The sequence below is a fragment of the Neomonachus schauinslandi genome, chromosome 1 (genome assembly GCF_002201575.2).
Source record: "Neomonachus schauinslandi chromosome 1, ASM220157v2, whole genome shotgun sequence".
Lineage (NCBI taxonomy): Eukaryota > Metazoa > Chordata > Mammalia > Carnivora > Phocidae > Neomonachus > Neomonachus schauinslandi.
This window is the reverse complement of record NC_058403.1, coordinates 2289968-2306508: the sequence shown is the minus strand read 5'-3', so window position 1 is coordinate 2306508 and position 16541 is coordinate 2289968. Positions and strand designations below refer to the sequence as shown.

The window sequence follows — 16541 nt, the reverse complement described above, 5'->3', positions numbered from 1 at the left end:
GGGGTGAGCAGTGCGGGGTCCCGGGGAGGTGCTGGGGGTGAGCAGTGCGGGGTCCTGGGGAGGTGTTGGGGGTGAGCAGTGCAGTGTTCCAGGGAGGTGTTGGGGGTGAGCCACACAGGCGTTCTGGGAAGGTGCTGGGGGTGAGCAGTGCGGGGTCCCGGGGAGGTGCTGGGGGTGAGCCACACGGGGGCCCCGGGGAGGTGCTGGGAGTGAGTGGCATGGGGTCTGGGTTTTCCTTCTCTTCCGGTGTAGCCCCTGGACCCTCTGAGCCCAGAGTCTGAGGTCAGGTCCACCCTCAGCTCCCCAGGGCTTGTCTTGAGCTCAGGCTTATTGCATTGCCTCCCATGAACCCGTACTTATCCAGAGTCCCCACAGAGCTCCCTTGGCCAGCTGAGCTGCCTCAGGGAAATGTCAAGGGCCCCCGAGGCAGGTCGAACAGAGCACTGCAGTGAAAGTAGCTGTACTTGGCTGTCCCAGGTCCACCCTCAGGCAGCCCAGGGCCTGGTGGCTAGAGCGGGCACCCCTCTCTCCACCAGCCTGTGCCTCAGTTTCCTTGTCTGTAGGACAGCACGCCTGCCCCCTTGGGGTCGTGCAGAAACCAGTGGCCATGCTCAGAGCAGGGCCTCCTCGTTGACGGCACAGTCACCAAGCACCAAGCCAGTCCCAGGGGCGCCTGTGGGGGTCTTGACCCTCGCCGCCTGCCCCCTCCCTCCAGAGTTCCAAAGTCCTCGCAAAGAGGGAGCTGCTTTATGTGCCCCTCATCGGCTGGACGTGGTACTTCCTGGAGATCGTGTTCTGCAAGCGGAAATGGGAGGAGGACCAGGACACTGTCATCGAGGGGCTGAAGCGCTTGTCCGACTACCCCGAGTACATGTGGGTGAGTGCCCTGTGGCTTCAGTCCGGATGCCTTTAGGTCTCCTGACGCCCCCCGCCCCGACTACATGATTAGCTGTGGCCGACGAGAACCCGCACTGGGGAGCAGTTTCGCAGCAGAACCAGGGCCCTCACCTGAGCTTGCAGGCCGGGGGGCCCCTCCCAGGCCAGCTGCTTCTACCTGCCCCAGGGCAGACCCAGAGCCCTGCTGAGGGGGAGAGGAAATGAGCCCCCTTCCTGCATCCCCGGCTCAGCTGTGCGATGGAGCCGCCCTGAGAGCACCTGCCCAGCCCCTCGGGGGGCATTCTCTGCAGGGAGTAGCTTCCGGGGAGCCAGGCTGCACAGCAGACCCCAGCGACCCTGTGGTTCTGGGGATCGATTTGTACTGCAGAGAAGATTTAGCTTGCTTTCAAGAACATCCACCACTCAGGCCCCTGGGGCGGGGGCTTCCTCCTATTTTTCCAGCCCCTTCCATGAGTCTGATGGGCCAGCCGTCCGAAGTAGTGGCCACCGGTCAGTTTGAACATCGTTTCTGTTTCTAATCTGGTCCCTGGAAGGATTTCTTTGAGAACTGGCTACTTAGTTGCATTTCTGATCCTCATGTTGAGGCAAATGGATAACAGACTAACGATTTTCCAGTCACTGGTGGGAAGGCTGCTGCCTGGGCACCCCTTCCTGTTCCAGTTCTTTCTGGGAAGCTGTCTTTGGCATTCTTTGAGAATCAGTGCCGTGCTGTTTGCTGTTCTCTGAGGGGCTCCGTGTGGCTGGAGTGTGGATTGCAGCCCTAAATCCAGTCACATTGTACAGGACACCTCACTTGTCACTAGAGTGTTGTGTCATTGCTCCAGATCAGCAGCACACGCTCGGGGCAACGTTGGAGCCCGTCGCCTGGGATAACCCCTGTCCCCCCCCATGCCCTAGTTCCTTCTGTACTGTGAGGGCACGCGCTTCACGGAGAAGAAGCACCGCGTCAGCATGGAGGTGGCCATCTCCAAGGGGCTGCCTGTCCTCAAGTACCACCTGCTGCCCCGAACCAGGGGCTTCACCACGGCGGTCCAGTGCCTCCGAGGGACGGGTAAGAGGCCACCGCTCTCTCTCTCGGGCTCTGCGTGCAGCAAGACACGAAAGTGATTTGTCCAAGACTACATAAGTGAATGACGTGTAAAATGCAGGACAGCGGGACGGAAAGGGAGAGCCAGTAGGTGGAGGCACCGTGTGTAAGCTGGTCCTAGCGTTTCAGGGGTGATAAAATGCTAGTTAATGGAATAAATGATGAATAAATAATGAAAAAGTTGTGTAGCTTAAAACCTTATAAAAGGAAAAAATACATATATCTAATGAGTCCCAAAGGAGGCAAGATCAAAGATAGGGACAAAGAACAGGGAGTTCAAATAGAAAGCAACGAGACTATAAATCTGAACACAAATGGTCAGTAAATGCAGTAACGTGCATCACCCATGCGTGAGGCGAGGAGCCTGCAGGGCTGAGCCGGGTGCGGGGCTGAGTCAGGTGCTGGTGTGGGGCCCAGCGGGGTGCAGGGCTGAGTCGGATGCAGGTGCGGGGCCGAGCTGCGTGTGGGTGTGAGCGTGGGTGCTGACGCAGGCGCCGCCCAGGTCTCACCCCTGCTGCTCTCCCTGCAGTCGCAGCTGTCTACGACGTCACGCTGAATTTCCGTGGAAACAAGAACCCGTCTTTGCTGGGAATCCTCTATGGGAAGAAGTATGAGGCGGACATGTGTGTGAGGTGAGCACCCCTCCCCGTGTCCCCAGCTCCTGGCACTGGGCCCCCGGGCACCCAGTGGAGGCAGCCTGCTCCCCAGAACTGCAGATGTGGGGACAGACCCGAGAAGCACTCGCTGTCCTACAAGGTGAAGGAGTGGGTCTGGGGTGAAGGCAGACCCTTTTGCATGCTCTGAAGACAGGAGCAACCTCTCCTGCTGGAGGGACACAGAGGCTTTTTAAAAGGGGCTGAGCTTCAGCTTGGACAGTGACTAGGATTCCCATAGGCAGAAGGGTGAGCTGTCCCAGCCCAGGGGGTCTGGTGTTCTTAATAAAAGGGAGTTTTGACTTTGACCCCAGCTCCAAGCATAATTGTAGGCCGGCCCTCCAGGTCCTCCTCTTGCCTGGATGATCCCAGTTGAACTTGGCAGCCCCGCCCCTCCCGGTTCCTTCAAATGTGCAGGAAGGCCGGACCTTCCCTGGTGTGTGCACAAATCACGGGCCCTGTTAGCGCCCCTGCCTGTCACCAGCCAGCACTGAGTGTCCACCCCGGTCAGACTGGCCCCCAGGGCTCTCGGAGGCCCACTTCATGTCAATCCCGAGCACATCTAAAACAGCAACCACACCCGGTTCCCCCCCTCCCCCTAGGAATAACTTTGTGAATGTAAAGAATAAGCCAGGGGGCTTTTTCCTCCTGAAGTTTGCAGTGGATTGGCTCAGAGGAGGTATAGGTTCTCTTATTCCATCCTCGGACGGGGAGAGAGCCCCGGGTCCTTGCCCTTAGACCTCTGGAACCAGCGGGGACCGGGTGGCTTATCTGGGGCCCTGGTGGTCCTGGTGGCCTCCAGCCCTGGCTATGGCTCTGACCAGAACATGTGCTGTGACCCAGGGCAGTGACAGCAGTGGTGGGCTTGGGGCCTGTCCTCACCCTCGCTGGCCCCTGGGCGGTCGGGGTGGCCCGGGGCTTGGTCTCAACCGCCCCAGGTCCCAGCCTGGAGGTGGCAGAGCTGGGCGAGCCCTCCTGGTCCGGCTCCAGAGCACCAGGTTGCACTGCTCCCCCTAGTGGACAGTCACCCCTGCCGGAGAAGACCTGTGCCTTACTCTGTGCATTGTCCCCTTTGTTGCAGAAAGCCTGGGATACTTTACCTAATCTTATTTTAACAGACAAGTTCTTAGAACGTCTAAAAGCTTCAATGTGCTATTTTGTGATACTTGCCTTTTGGGTTTTTTGAAGGAAAGCAATATTCCAGTGAGTCCAAAACATGCTTATAATCAAACAAGACAAAGCTCTCGTCGGCCGATGGAGCTTTCCTCTTTTGAGTCCTTTTCCTGTTCCCCTCCTGGTGCAGTTGCGCTGGGGGCAAGGCCAGGGGCATTCGGTGGTGGTGGCCTGAGGCTCTCCGCGTTCATCTGGCACTTGGGGCCAGCATCCTTAAAGGGGCTTGAGTCCTCTCCGGGAGATAGGTGCTCATATATTTATTTATTTTTTATCATCCTTTTAAATTCTTATTTTATACTTTTCATACCGCGTACAGCAGACCTACACGAGGACCTGGGTGTGGTGATCCACCGCAGGATGTGGATACAAACCAGGGGGGGAGGCGGCCATCCCTCAGTGGACACCCCTTCTGAGCTTTGTCTCCTTAGCTGGGGTGCACCGGTTCCCAAGAGCTTTCGGGGTCCGCAGAGTTAGAGCATCTTTGTTTATGAGGGGTTCTACGTCTCCTTCACTCCCCAGGAGTGTAGAGTGGTTCCCAGAGGCTGCGTGAACGTGGCACCGCCCTCGCTCCCGTGTCCAGGTCCTCGTTCTCATGTGTCCGTTTTCATTTCAAATACGGTGAAGATCAACAGGTTATAACCCACATAAAGCAAAGCTCTCCACCTTTGGAAACAGTAGGGTTAGGATAACTTCAAACACGGAGATTTTGGCAGGCTGCTCTCACTCTGGCCCGCCTGGTGGGCAGCCTGGCGGGAAGACCACCGCCCTGGTCATTCCTGCTCCCGCGTGTCCCCAGCGTCCCCTGCTGGCGGCCTCGGGTACTGCGGCTGCCGTGGGGCGCCCTCTTGCCCCGCTTGTCTCCCCCAAGACACCTACGCTCCTGGGCGGGTGATCCCGCTGGTGATTAGGGTCATAAGTAAGTGTCACCGAAGTCAGCTATTTGTGAGTTAAGATTAAAGTTCTGAATCTCTATTGCTTTTCATGTTTGGAGCAAGTAGATTTCCTTTGTGAACTACATAATCCTCTTTGCCTAATGGAAGACGCTCTCAGTTTTGATTATTTCTGAAGAATGGACTGTTAGGAAAGACCAGAACTCCTCCTGGAGCTCACAAGTGCACACCCTTCTCAGTGGAAACGGGGGCGTGGTCTGTTCCATTAAACTGCCCGTGAGCCCCCCCACCCCCCTGAAAGTGTTGGCTGTGCCTTGGGGAAGAACACACCTCCCTGCCCTCCCTCCGTGGCCCCCGCCGCCCCGTGGGCCAGGTGCCGGCTGCTCCGCGCTCCGGCTGAATGCCTTGGATGTGTGTGTGGTTTTAGAACTTGAGAGTGAGGCCCGACCAGAAAAGGTGGGGTCAGCGAGTCCCCCCCCCCCACCACGCAGCGACTGCTCCCCGGTTTGATGCCATCCCACGGGTAAGCCACTGTGCTTTCAATCTTCTTACCCAAACAGGAGATTTCCTCTGGAAGAGATCCCACTGGATGAGAAGGAAGCGGCTCAGTGGCTTCATAAACTGTACCAGGAGAAGGTAAAGGCACACGGTCTCCCCTCCCCCAGGGTCTCAGGAAGAGGTTTCCGAGGGGCGGCGCACGGGGCAGGCGGGTCACGCATGCAGATTTCCAGAGACGGGAGGACCGTGCAGCTCTCAAACACTTTCTACCTTCTTTCCAGGGTCTTTCTTAACTTGTGAGAAATCAACACACTAGAGGAAAGTGTAAAGGATGGCATGGTCCTTACACAGCCGTGGCTGATCACATTTTGCCACATTTGGTTCATCTTTTCATGTAAAAACTGATAGATCCACAGCCTACACGTATCGTGTGTGTGTGTGTGTGTGTGTGTGTGTGTGTGTGTGTGATTTATAGAAGAGACACAGTCTAGGTGACATGAAGAGATCCGTGGGCCAAGCACACCATTCCTTCTCCATTCCCCTGAAATGTGCCACTGGCTTGTTTTAGATACACAAACATACAGGACACGGTATCTTCATCTTCAGCATTGCGGGGAGCTTAGAGAATGACAAGATCCTTTCCACATACAACAAATATCCTTTTAAAGGCACTGGTGAGGGGCGCCTGGGTGGCTCAGTCGGTTAAGCGACTGCCTTCGGCCCAGGTCATGATCCTGGAGTCCCGGGATCGAGTCCCGCATCGGGCTCCCTGCTCGGCGGGGGGGTCTGCTTCTCCCTCTGACCCTCCCCCTTCTCATGTGCTCTCTCTCATTCTCTCTCTCTGAAATAAATAAATAAAATCTTTAAAATAAATAAATAAATAAAGGCACTGGTGAGCTTTTAAGGAAATAAGGGTCAGAGAAGAACTTGGAGCTGAAAAGCAGGTCATGAGCCTGTGAACCAGGAATGCCGCACTCCTCCAAGTGGCATTTGCTGGTCCCCTTACCCTGGAGTCCTGAGTTTTAATGCTTACCTGGAAACAGAAGAGAGGGGTTTGACCTCATTCCAGGCAGGAACTCACCTCGCACGGTGAACTGAAAGAAACATACCTGCCAGCACAGGGAAATGACTTTGACGCTCACCTTTCTCCTCTTGGTCTCAACAAGGTCTCCCTGATAATTCATAATCACAGGTCGGCCCTCAGAGGGGCTTGGGGTTTGAATTTATCCTAGCAATATAGGGTGCCTGGGTGGCTCAGTCGGTTAAGCGACTGCCTTCGGCTCAGGTCATGATCCTGGAGTCCCGGGATCGAGTCCCGCATCGGGCTCTCTGCTCGGCGGGGAGCCTGCTTCTCCCTCTGACCCTCCCCCCTCTCATGCTCTCTCTCTCTCTCACTCTCTCTCTCAAATAAATAAAATCTTTAAAAAAAATAGCATAAATCATTTTAACAGAAAGCAAAGCTACAAAAGAGTGAATCAACTGTACCAAATGCTTTTTAAAAAAAAAAAAAACTAATAAAATAGAAAGCCATGGGCAAGAGTGACCCGTTAGAAGAGTGATAGCATTGATAGGAATGAAAAGGTAAGCCAACCAAGGGGCAGAGGAGAATAATATGAGAGTAGCGTCACTAACTTTATGCTCATACATTTGAAAACTTAGGGAAAATGTATGATTTCCAAGAATATAACTCTCTGTGGAAGAAAAATAAAGCCTACGTGAATAAGAAATGCAGCATGTGTGATCAAGTAGATAGGAAGGCAGATGGATCTTGAACACACTAGGTTGCAAAGAAGAATCCATCTTGGAATCCAGGGCAACATGTGAGAGTTTAAAACTCTTACAATAGACATTTGTGAGCAACAGTATTGTTCAACACAAGAGGAAAAATAATGTAACAGTGCATTGTTGGGAAATAGGACATCGTGTGTGTTCATTTGCGATAATTCAGTCGCAGTGAACAAACTGCATATCAGCAGAACCAGGTCACGGGGACATAATGTGCAAATACATAATGTGCAAGCACGCACATGCTCCGTGCAGAAGGCGGCGTGGCGTACGGGCCGTGCACGGACTGTGTTCACGCGCACACGCCTGTTCAGTGCATGTGTGAACAGTGTCGGGGGGGGTGGGCAGAGGGGCCCAGCCAGGACACAGCGGCCTCTGGAGGTGACAGAGTAGGGGCCTCATCTCTGTCCCTAAGGTTCACTTTCTAGAATCATCTAACACAGATGCAGCAAGTGGCAAGGTTTGACATATACGACTTTTGGGGGGTGTTTTTCTATTATTTGCCACGTTTTTCTATACTACTGAAAATATATAATAACATTTTCAGTTGTTTTTTGTGTCACTTACAATTAATTTACATCAAAGGTGCCATACCATATGTGAGGTGTTCTATTTTTTCTTCTGTCAGTCACCATGGTGTTTGTACCTGTCAGCATTGACGTAATAGATTTAATTCACTCCTTTTATTTTTTTAAGAAGGTCTTTTTCTATTGCCCTTTTTTTTAGAGAAGGGAGGGAGGGGCAGAGGGCGAGAGAGCATCCCATGCAGGCTCTGCACCCAGCACGGAGCCCAACGCTGGGCTCTGTCCCACGACCCTGAGATCAGGACCTGAGCTGAAACCAAGAGTCGGACGCTTAACCGACTGAGTCCCCCAGGCGCCCCTGTTTTGTTTTGTTTTGTTTTTAAGATTTTATTTATTTGCGAGAGAGAATGAGAGACAGAGAGCATGAGAGGGAGGAGGGTCAGAGGGAGAAGCAGACCCCCTGCTGAGCAAGGAGCCCGATGCGGGACTCGATCCCAGGACTCCAGGATCATGACCTGAGCCGAAGGCAGTCGCTTAATCAACTGAGCCACCCAGGCGCCCCCCTGTTTTTAATTTAAGTAAACTCTACCCCCAGCATGGGGCTCGCGCTCAAGACCCTGACCACACGCTTTGCCGGCTGAGCCAGCCAGGCACCCCTGCCTCACTCCTCCCCCACAGGGAGACAGGGAGACAGCCGTGCTAGTCCCTCATCTTCCTGTCTGTGAGCAGTTAGGCTGTGTCCCCCTTTGCAGAGCGTGTCTCCGAGACACACTCACGCTGTAACCTGTGGGCATAGCCTCTCTGCACTTCGCGGAATTGTTCTGAGCTGTGCTTCAAAGAGACCGCCCAGTTTGCGTCCCGCAGCTGAGCGTGAGATGCCCCTTGTGAGTAGAGGTTCCAGATGGCCCCTGCCAGGCAAGATGCAGACCCTGCAGTGACCAGCCTCGGCGCTTTGATCCTGATGCAACAGACAGCTTCCGAGAGGCATTGATGGCTCCCACCTTTGGTTATTTACCAGTTAGCTCCAGTCGTAACCTGGAGCCGAACCACAGAGTTCGTGCCATGCGGTTTTCCCGTTCCGCAGATGTGGGAGCTGACCGGCGGGTGCTGGCAGGGGGGGCGTCCCGGGCCTCCCGGCCTCTTGCCCTCACTCCTGCCGCACACTCGCTGCATGATCGGAACGGCGGGCAGAGGGGCGGTGAGGGAAATGGGACAGAGTCCTGAGTCCAGTGCTCTTCCTTCCTGGCCACTCGTGTCTGGGCCATGGTGACCGAGTGCCTGCCAGGCTTCCGGGAGGGGACACAGGTGGATGCGGTTGGGGGGTCTGCAGGCGGTGGTGGTGAGACCCTCTCTGTAGTTCCAGCAGAGGCTGGCGAGGGGAAGGAGGAGGTGGGTCAGGCGCGGAGTCGGGAGGAGGCGAGGACATGAGCTCTGAGAGCCAGCCCCACGGGATGGCCTCCGCCGGCCGGGCCCAGCATTTCCTCTCCGGGAACGAGTCCGAGTGTCCCCGTGTGCCGCGGGTGAGCACTGCTTCCCCGACGTGCGTGGCAGACATGCGCCACATGCATGTGTGCGTACCAGCTACGCCTCCTGGACTGGGTCCCCGTTCAGAAAGGTATGGAGCTGCCGTCTGGAAGAAGCCGCGGACCCCGAATGCATGTGGTGGGTCCTCAGGACGGTGGGAGAGCTGAGCTCACCTCCCCGACCCTCCCAACACCTGCGAGCAGGATCCTGCCACCATTCCCGGGTGTAGACGTGGGGCCAAGCCAGCGGCATGTCAAGGCAGTGGGCTGGGGTGAGGGGCTCCTGGAGAGGCCCCCGGGAAGCAAGGGGTGCCCACAGGAGGGGATGTGGTGACAGGAGGCGGCCCGGCCCCAGGCACGGCTGCCGTGGCTGCAGAGAGGTGTGCCGAGGGGGGCGTGCATGCGTGTGCACCTCTTCCACCAGCGAAATGCTCTGGCAGCTCGTCTCCCTGCGCTCACCTGCTCCTTAGCCTCCGGAGACAGAGGAAGGAGAGCCGAGGTCGCTTTTCATGGGCAATGTAGTAGGTGCAGACGATGGCGGGACTGGCGCCCGGGCCTCTGGGCCCCCAGCCAGTCAAGGCCGCTGCCCCACCAGCCCACCCTCAGGAGGTAGCCGGAGGCGACCAGGGGCCGGAGGCGCCTGCATGAGCCCGGCTTTCTTCGAGCTTCCACAAGGGTCCTGCCGTCCCCGACCTGTCGCACACACAGTAGTTGCTTTATTGATGGGAACGTGGATGGTGGAGTCATTTCTATCGTCAGCCCTCAGCCCTCGTGGTAGGAGAGCATCTAAAGCCGCGTGTTCTCCCTCTTTCAGGACGCCTTGCAGGAGACGTACAACCAGAAGGGCGTGTTTCCGGGGCAGCAGTTCAAACCCCCCCGCCGGCCGTGGACGCTCCTGAACTTCCTCTCCTGGGCCACGGTCCTCCTGTCTCCTCTCTTCAGTTGCGTCTTGGGTGTCTTTGCAAGTGGCTCACCCCTCCTGATCCTGACATTCCTGGGGTTCGTCGGGGCAGGTAACGAATGCGAGTAACACAGCTCGAGCTGGGGGCCTTCCGTGCTCCAGCCACGGCGCCCGAGCCCGGGGGCCGTCGAGGTGGCCGGCCTGTAGGGAGCAGGCTCCACCTGGAGTCTTTCCGGCCTCTGTCCACTAAGCCATAGGGTCGTGTGGACCACAGCCACGTCCCGGGGCCGTCTCCCTACAAACCGACCGGCCACCGGCTCTCAGGGCATCAGCATCGTATGCTGCAGCTGGGCGGGCCCCGTGTCTGCGTGGTGACCGTCTGAGGGTCTCTGAGGACATGGGCATTACTCGACAGCCCTGCACAGTCCTGGGCTCTCGGGACTCCCCCGGAACCTTCGCAGACGGACAGGCACCCAGTCTGTGCCAGGCATCTTGCAGGGCGCGGCAGCCCCACCAGGCCCACGGCCACCTCCTGCTCCCACCCCCGTAGCCCCCCAGACAGGCTGGCCCCTGCGGTGGGAGGGGGGAGGGAGCGGGGAGAGGGCTGGCCTGCAGTCCCCACGGCGGGCGGGGGGGAGGTCAGAGGCAAAAGTCGGGAACCCTCAGTATCAGTTTTTCCAATTGGATGGCTAAGCGACCTGTCTAACCTTGCCTTTTTCCTATTTTAAAGCTTCCTTTGGAGTCCGCCGACTAATAGGAGTAACTGAAATAGAAAAAGGCTCTAGCTACGGAAACCAAGAATTTAAGAAAAAGGAATAATTACTGGCTGTGATTGCACATACATAACCTGACGGTGGTATCCAATTAACTCAATTAAAAACAGAACAACACACACAGATCGGAACAAAAGACCCTTAGAAACTATTTTTCGTATTAACTGGTGACTAATATTGACCAGTAAACCTTGAGCCAAGAGTGAAGCCGTCGGAGGCCCGCAGACAAAGACTCTGGCTACGCCCCTGCACAGGGGGTGAGAGTCCACCACGGAGCTGGGCACGGGGGCACGTGTGTGGGGGGGCGGGGGGCGGCCACTCCTGGGATCACCGGTCCCGCCCCGATGTCATCTCGAGAGGACTCTGCCTGCCAGAGGGAGCCTGTGGATGCTTTCTCTTCTTAAACTTAGATCCCATTTTTGTTTTTATCAGTTATTTCCGGAACTCACCCTGGCCCTTCGCTTCCTCCCCCCCACCCCAGCAAACCTTCCCCTGCTCTCCCAGGATGGAGGATTTGCAGGTCCCAGGCCCCCAAAGTGCCCACCTGTCCTGCCCAGCACCTCCCCTTCGCTCCGGCCGGTGGGGTGGGCGCGCAGAGCATTCTCGGGGGGACAAGCACACGCCGAGTGTCGGATGGACGGGTAGCCCCATTTCACTGTCAGACCACGGCTCGCCCGTTTCCCCCCAACCCCGTGTGTAAGTCCCTTACATCTGTTTTTATAGTGAAGGGGCCCCTTCCCCCGGTACCTGAAGCCCCCTGTCCCTCTTTCTCCCTGCGGCCTCCACGGGGCTACACCCCTGTCCCCGGTGCGGGGAGAGGGCTGCCCTGCAGCCCACAGGGCTCTTGGATGCTTGTTTAAAAGTATGTCACCATCAAACTTTGCTTCTGGAGGTGGTTGGAGGCTGTTCACTTGGAGCTCATTGGCTTCTAGAGGCTTTATTTTTACAGTTGGTCTATTGATGGCTCTCCGCTCCCTGATGCAAAGTAGAGGTGGTGAGCCTCCCCCGACTCCGCCAGCCTCCCTTTCCCAAGCAGGTGCCGGGGCCCCGGGGGTGGCCTGCCCCTGTGTGGCGGGTGTCACCGCGGGGGCTTGGGGGCACTGCTCCCGCCTGCTCCCCCTGCCATGGGGTGTCTCCCCGTGACCTGACCTGGGCCCGCGGCCCAGGGGAGCTGCGTGTTCTGCAGGTGGAGGCGTGGGGCTGGGGCCGCTGGGCTGGTGGAGGGAGGTGCACGGGGGGCCCCCGGCAGCCGGCTCCTGGGCCCCAGCTCAAGCATCCCGCTGCACGCCCCGCCTGCGTTGGACTTCCTTCCTAAACCTCAGGCGTGCTGTTTGCAAGTCATACTCCCCTCGCCCTGTTTAGCCCGGGAAAGAAAACTAGCGGTGTTAGTCTGGTGCCCTGTAACCAGCATTCCGAAGAGAGGCCCGCTGCGTTTTCTAGGAGAGGAGGTGGAGGAAAGAGGGATGGGAACAATAGAAACTAAACTGGACAAATAACTATGCATCAGCCCTTAGGTCTGTGTTTTGGGAGGACTTCTCGAGAGACCGCACATGCTCTTTAGGAGGACAATGCTGGATTCTGTGTGGTCGCCGTGGGGCAGGGTGAGACCGAGCACAGCCCCCGCGAGGCTGCAGGCTGAGGCAGGACCGCCCCCCTCCCTCGCCGCTCAGACCCCGCACTGCAGGGAGGGACTGCCTTAGGTCCTTTCCCTTCACCTGGCGAGCTGCTTCCCTGTCCCCGTCTGTGTATGTCACTAACTCACTAGCACCTGGGACGTTTTGAAACAGCCGTGGGGCACCGCCGTGCAGACGCATCACCTACAAGACGCAGTTTAGATCTTCCACCTGTTAACCCTAGCTCTCGTTGCCCGGAGAAGTTCTCTCCCCTGGGAACCCCTGTGCGCCGGGGGAGTCTGCCCGGAGTCGCTGAGCGAGGCGCGCGGACTCCTGTTCGCACGGAGACCCAGGCCAGCGCAGGTTTTAAATCTCAGTGATTCCCTTCCAATCTAACAGATGAGCTTGTGCACTTGATGCCAAGACCTTGAGAGCAATAAAATCTACACCATGAATGTTTGGGGTTTTTTGTTTGTTTTTGGAGGGGGATGGAGTTGCTTTTCATCCACTTCAGAAGGAAAAGGAACGGGAACTCCTTTAATTTTTAAAATAAATCAGAATAGTGCTTTTCTTTTCCCTTTACGCCCTACAACTGAGTTTCCTCTGTTGCTGACGTCATGTCCAAATTAAGGCCGAATGCTTGGACCGTGTGGACTGGCCGCGGTTGGGGTGCACTCAGGCGCCGGGCCCTGGGCATCCCCCGCGGGCACCCTACAGGCTGAGCTCGGAGCCTGGGGGCCGCTGGTGGCTCCTCCCTCGGCTCAGACCCACGCCCGGCTCTCGGGCACCTTCCACGCGTGCACCTCGGCCCTGCCCAGTGAGTGCAGTTCGGGTCGTGGTCACTACCCATGTGTCCAGCTGAGGAGAGGACCCCAGCTTGTTTAACCCCCTCTGGGGAGTTCCAGGGGCTCCTAAGGTGCCATGGCAGCTACCAGCACCTGGGGACTCTGATAGCAGTGTAAGTGACCGTCCCCACTGCATGGGGCTAGGAGGCGCTGGGGAAGGGCTTAGCTGGTCAGAAAGAAAGCGTGTCCTCATTTGTGGTTAATCCAAAGGAAGAAGTGACCCTGGCCATCCAGTGCTTGGTGGCAGCATGGCCCTCCCTGAGGTGTCCCTGCAGTCCCTGTCCTCAAGAAGCACAGGGTCTAGTTGAAGAGATGAGTTCTGAATATACAAACCACTAAATAGCAACATAAAACAACCATGTAAGCAGCACTTAGTTGTAAACAATGACGTATGGGCACTGACCCATCTTGAATCTCCACCTGTCTGTCCCTCTGACCCCCCTCTGTGCCCCAAGGCATGAGAACCTTTCCTTCCACTCGTTTAGTTACTGAGCATTAGGTTGAGCTGAGCAAAGAGTGGAGTATGCAATTCGAGAGCGGTCTCCAGGCTGCCCGTGTCCCCGTGGCCACCGCTGGGGGTCAGATTTGGGGTGAAGAATAAGTCACTCTCTGCATGTTGCTTTGTCTCTGCTGAGACGCTTAGAGGACAAGCCGCACAATCTTTCCAGCCCGCTGATTTTCAGCCCAACTGTTCAACCTTGTGCATAAGCTCATGCTTCCAAGTTCTCCCCGATACCAGCATGCTCTCCCCAGCACGCAGCGCTCAGCGTCCCATGGTGTCACGTGGCTTCTAACCCTTCCGCAGTGTAACGAGGCTTAGGGTGACAACGGTGGGCCTGGCGTGCCCACCTGCTTCCTCTCTGGACACAGTACGTCCGTGGCCCAGGTGCCTGCCCCTTTCTCTAGCGAGTGAGCTCCTGCAGGAAAGCGAGCCTCGGTGAGTGCCTGCGCCGTGGGGCAGCCGGGGCGCACGCGGACGTTCGGGGTCCACGTCCTCGTCTGTCAGGGCTGGCACACCCCAGCACAGGGACGGGTCGGGGGCAGAAGACGTCACACCGTGTTCTGCTTGGCTGAGGGGTGGACACACGTGAGCTCAGTTTTACCACGAGCATTTGCCGCGGTCCAATTCCGTGACGGTGTCATTCCCATAAGCTGCTCGGGGACATAAAGGACAAGAGCACTGTTAGGGGACTGAGGAGATGGCCAGAGAAGTGGACACCAGTCAGCCCTGTCAGCAGCTGAATATTCTTTTCAAAGACAACTGAATTGCTTAACATTTTTATGCTCTGTAATGACACGTTCACCTGGACTTTTCTTTTCTCATAAACTCTTCCGTTTCTTAACTTTCTGTTGCAAAAGTGATGGGACAGACGTCGAACTGTGAATGAGGCCCTGAAATGCACTAAGCCGTGTTAAATTAAACCTGAGCTACTTGATGCCATGAAGAAATGCATCCGATCTGCTTGTATTTATTGTCTCAGACCTGTAAGATTTGTACGTTGTGACAATCAAATGTGACTCGCCTAAATGCCGGGAAATTCCACTGGCTTCTTAACCATAAAGACCGTCCGCAAGTACTGTAACTGTAAATGAGCATCTCTATCTGGAAAACCACGCAAACCCCCGACTCGGTGCGTGCGACGGACGTCGGGGTTCTTTTTCTATTACTGATGATCGGTCCTACCTGACTGTTGGCCAGTTTCTAAGTGATGAATTCTATACAGGGTGCAAATGTACTATATGGATGTTTCCTTTTGTACACTTCATTTTTACAAGTTTTGCTACTCACAAGCTTTATGTAGTCGAGGATAGCAGTATTTTTGGCCAGTGGGGCCTGTGGGGACGGGGTGGGGATGGGCGAGCTACCTGAGATTTTACCAGCCTGCGTCCCAAACAGCCGGCCATGTTTGCCACGCTCTGTGGAGATCACTCTGCACGTGGGCGCGTGCGAGCCCGCCGAGCGGTGGTACTTTCTAGATAAAATGCTGCGGGCGCCACGTGTGCCTCTTAACATTGCTGCTGTCGCAGAGAGCGAGGAGACATCCGTAAACGTTGTCTCCGGCGTGCGCGGGTCCCCTGGGGAGGCGGTGGACGCCGGGGCCGCCACCCACACTGACCGCCCCCGCGGGGGCCACTCTAGCTGGGGCCGTCCTGCTGGGTGCGCTTCCCACGCTTCTCCATTTCATGTAAGATGCTTTAGGAAGGGAAATCGGAAAGGAGAGTGAGCATCTGGCGAGGGCACAGGAGAGAATCAGCTGGGGCACAAAGTGCTCAGTGCCCTCTGCCTAAACGTGGGTCTTAAAAGCCATCAAGGACAAAAAGGTTTTCCAAAGTAGGCATGTATATATCAAAAATTATTTTTTTGTAACAACAAAATCGTTCTGTGGAGAAAATCGAGGAACAATTTTTCTTCTTTATAAAGAAAAGAACTCTTGTTAGAACCAAGAGCTATTCCAGGTTCTCATTTGTCTGTCTTGTGAAAATAAATCGAGCTGAAAGAGTCGTGGTGTGTCCTGTGCTCGGGCAACAACCCCCGGTGATGTGCTTTCCTGCCCTGCCCCCACGTGGCTGTGGCGGCGGGGACGGGGCCACGTCCACGCTCCGCTCAGGCCACCTGAGACCAGGCTCAGATGGGCTCTCCCGAAAGTCCCACGTCTAGACTCATTTTAAAAACTGTTCGTGGGGCGCCTGGGTGGCTCAGTTGGTTAAGCGACTGCCTTCGGCTCAGGTCATGATCCTGGAGTCCCGGGATCGAGTCCCGCATCGGGCTCCCTGCTCAGCAGGGAGTCTGCTTCTCCCTCTGACCCTCCCCCCTCTCATGCTCTCTATCTCATTCTCTCTCTCAAATAAATAAAAAAAAACCACCACCACAACAACAAAACTGTTAGTCCCAGAGGGGTGCCTGGTGGCTCCGTCGGTTAAGCATCCGACTTGGTTCCGGCTCAGGTCACGATCTCAGGGTCGTGGGATCGAGCCCCACGTTGGGCTCCGCGCTGGTGTGGAGGCTGCTGGAGATTCTCTCTCTCGGCGCCCCTCCCCCCTCCCACGCTCACACACTCTCTCTCTCTCTAAAATAATAAGTAAACCTCTAAACAATAGAAACATCGGTCCTCAGAGCACACACACGCGCACTCAGGTGTGGGGTCTGGGGCGAGGGGGGCTCTTTTCCCGGGAGACAAAACCAAAGGGCCCCGTACCACTTGGCGTTTGGGGCTGGCAGGGTTGGGCCAGACCCTCGTCCCTAGGCATGCAGCTCTGCTCTGCCCGTGTGCTGGGTCCTGTTGGAGCGCGACCATCCACTGGCAAAGACAGGCGGCTGTGGAGGGCACCCCGGACTCCTCACCTGGAGTTTTGTGCCCATCCGGGGTGCCCGGGAGGT

General features: G+C 56.5%; 1 protein-coding gene across 9 annotated transcripts in view; it reads left to right on the top strand.

Moving 5' to 3' along the window:
• AGPAT3 (1-acylglycerol-3-phosphate O-acyltransferase 3) overlaps positions 1 to 15275 on the top strand; it is a 151699-nt gene extending 136424 nt beyond the window's left edge. For 8 of the 9 annotated variants that reach the window (XM_021679252.1, XM_021679254.2, XM_021679251.1 and 5 more), the window contains 6 exons: positions 716 to 877; positions 1795 to 1948; positions 2514 to 2616; positions 5261 to 5336; positions 9845 to 10043; positions 10662 to 15275. In XM_021679252.1, the coding sequence (XP_021534927.1) occupies positions 716 to 877; positions 1795 to 1948; positions 2514 to 2616; positions 5261 to 5336; positions 9845 to 10043; positions 10662 to 10750 (783 nt within the window). In that variant the 3' untranslated portion in view covers positions 10751 to 15275. Of the gene's footprint in view, positions 1 to 715; positions 878 to 1794; positions 1949 to 2513; positions 2617 to 5260; positions 5337 to 5766; positions 5926 to 9844; positions 10044 to 10661 lie in introns of those variants that run through there. The other variant, XM_021679257.1, reaches the window with a different exon arrangement.
• The last annotated feature ends 1266 nt before the right edge of the window (positions 15276 to 16541 follow it).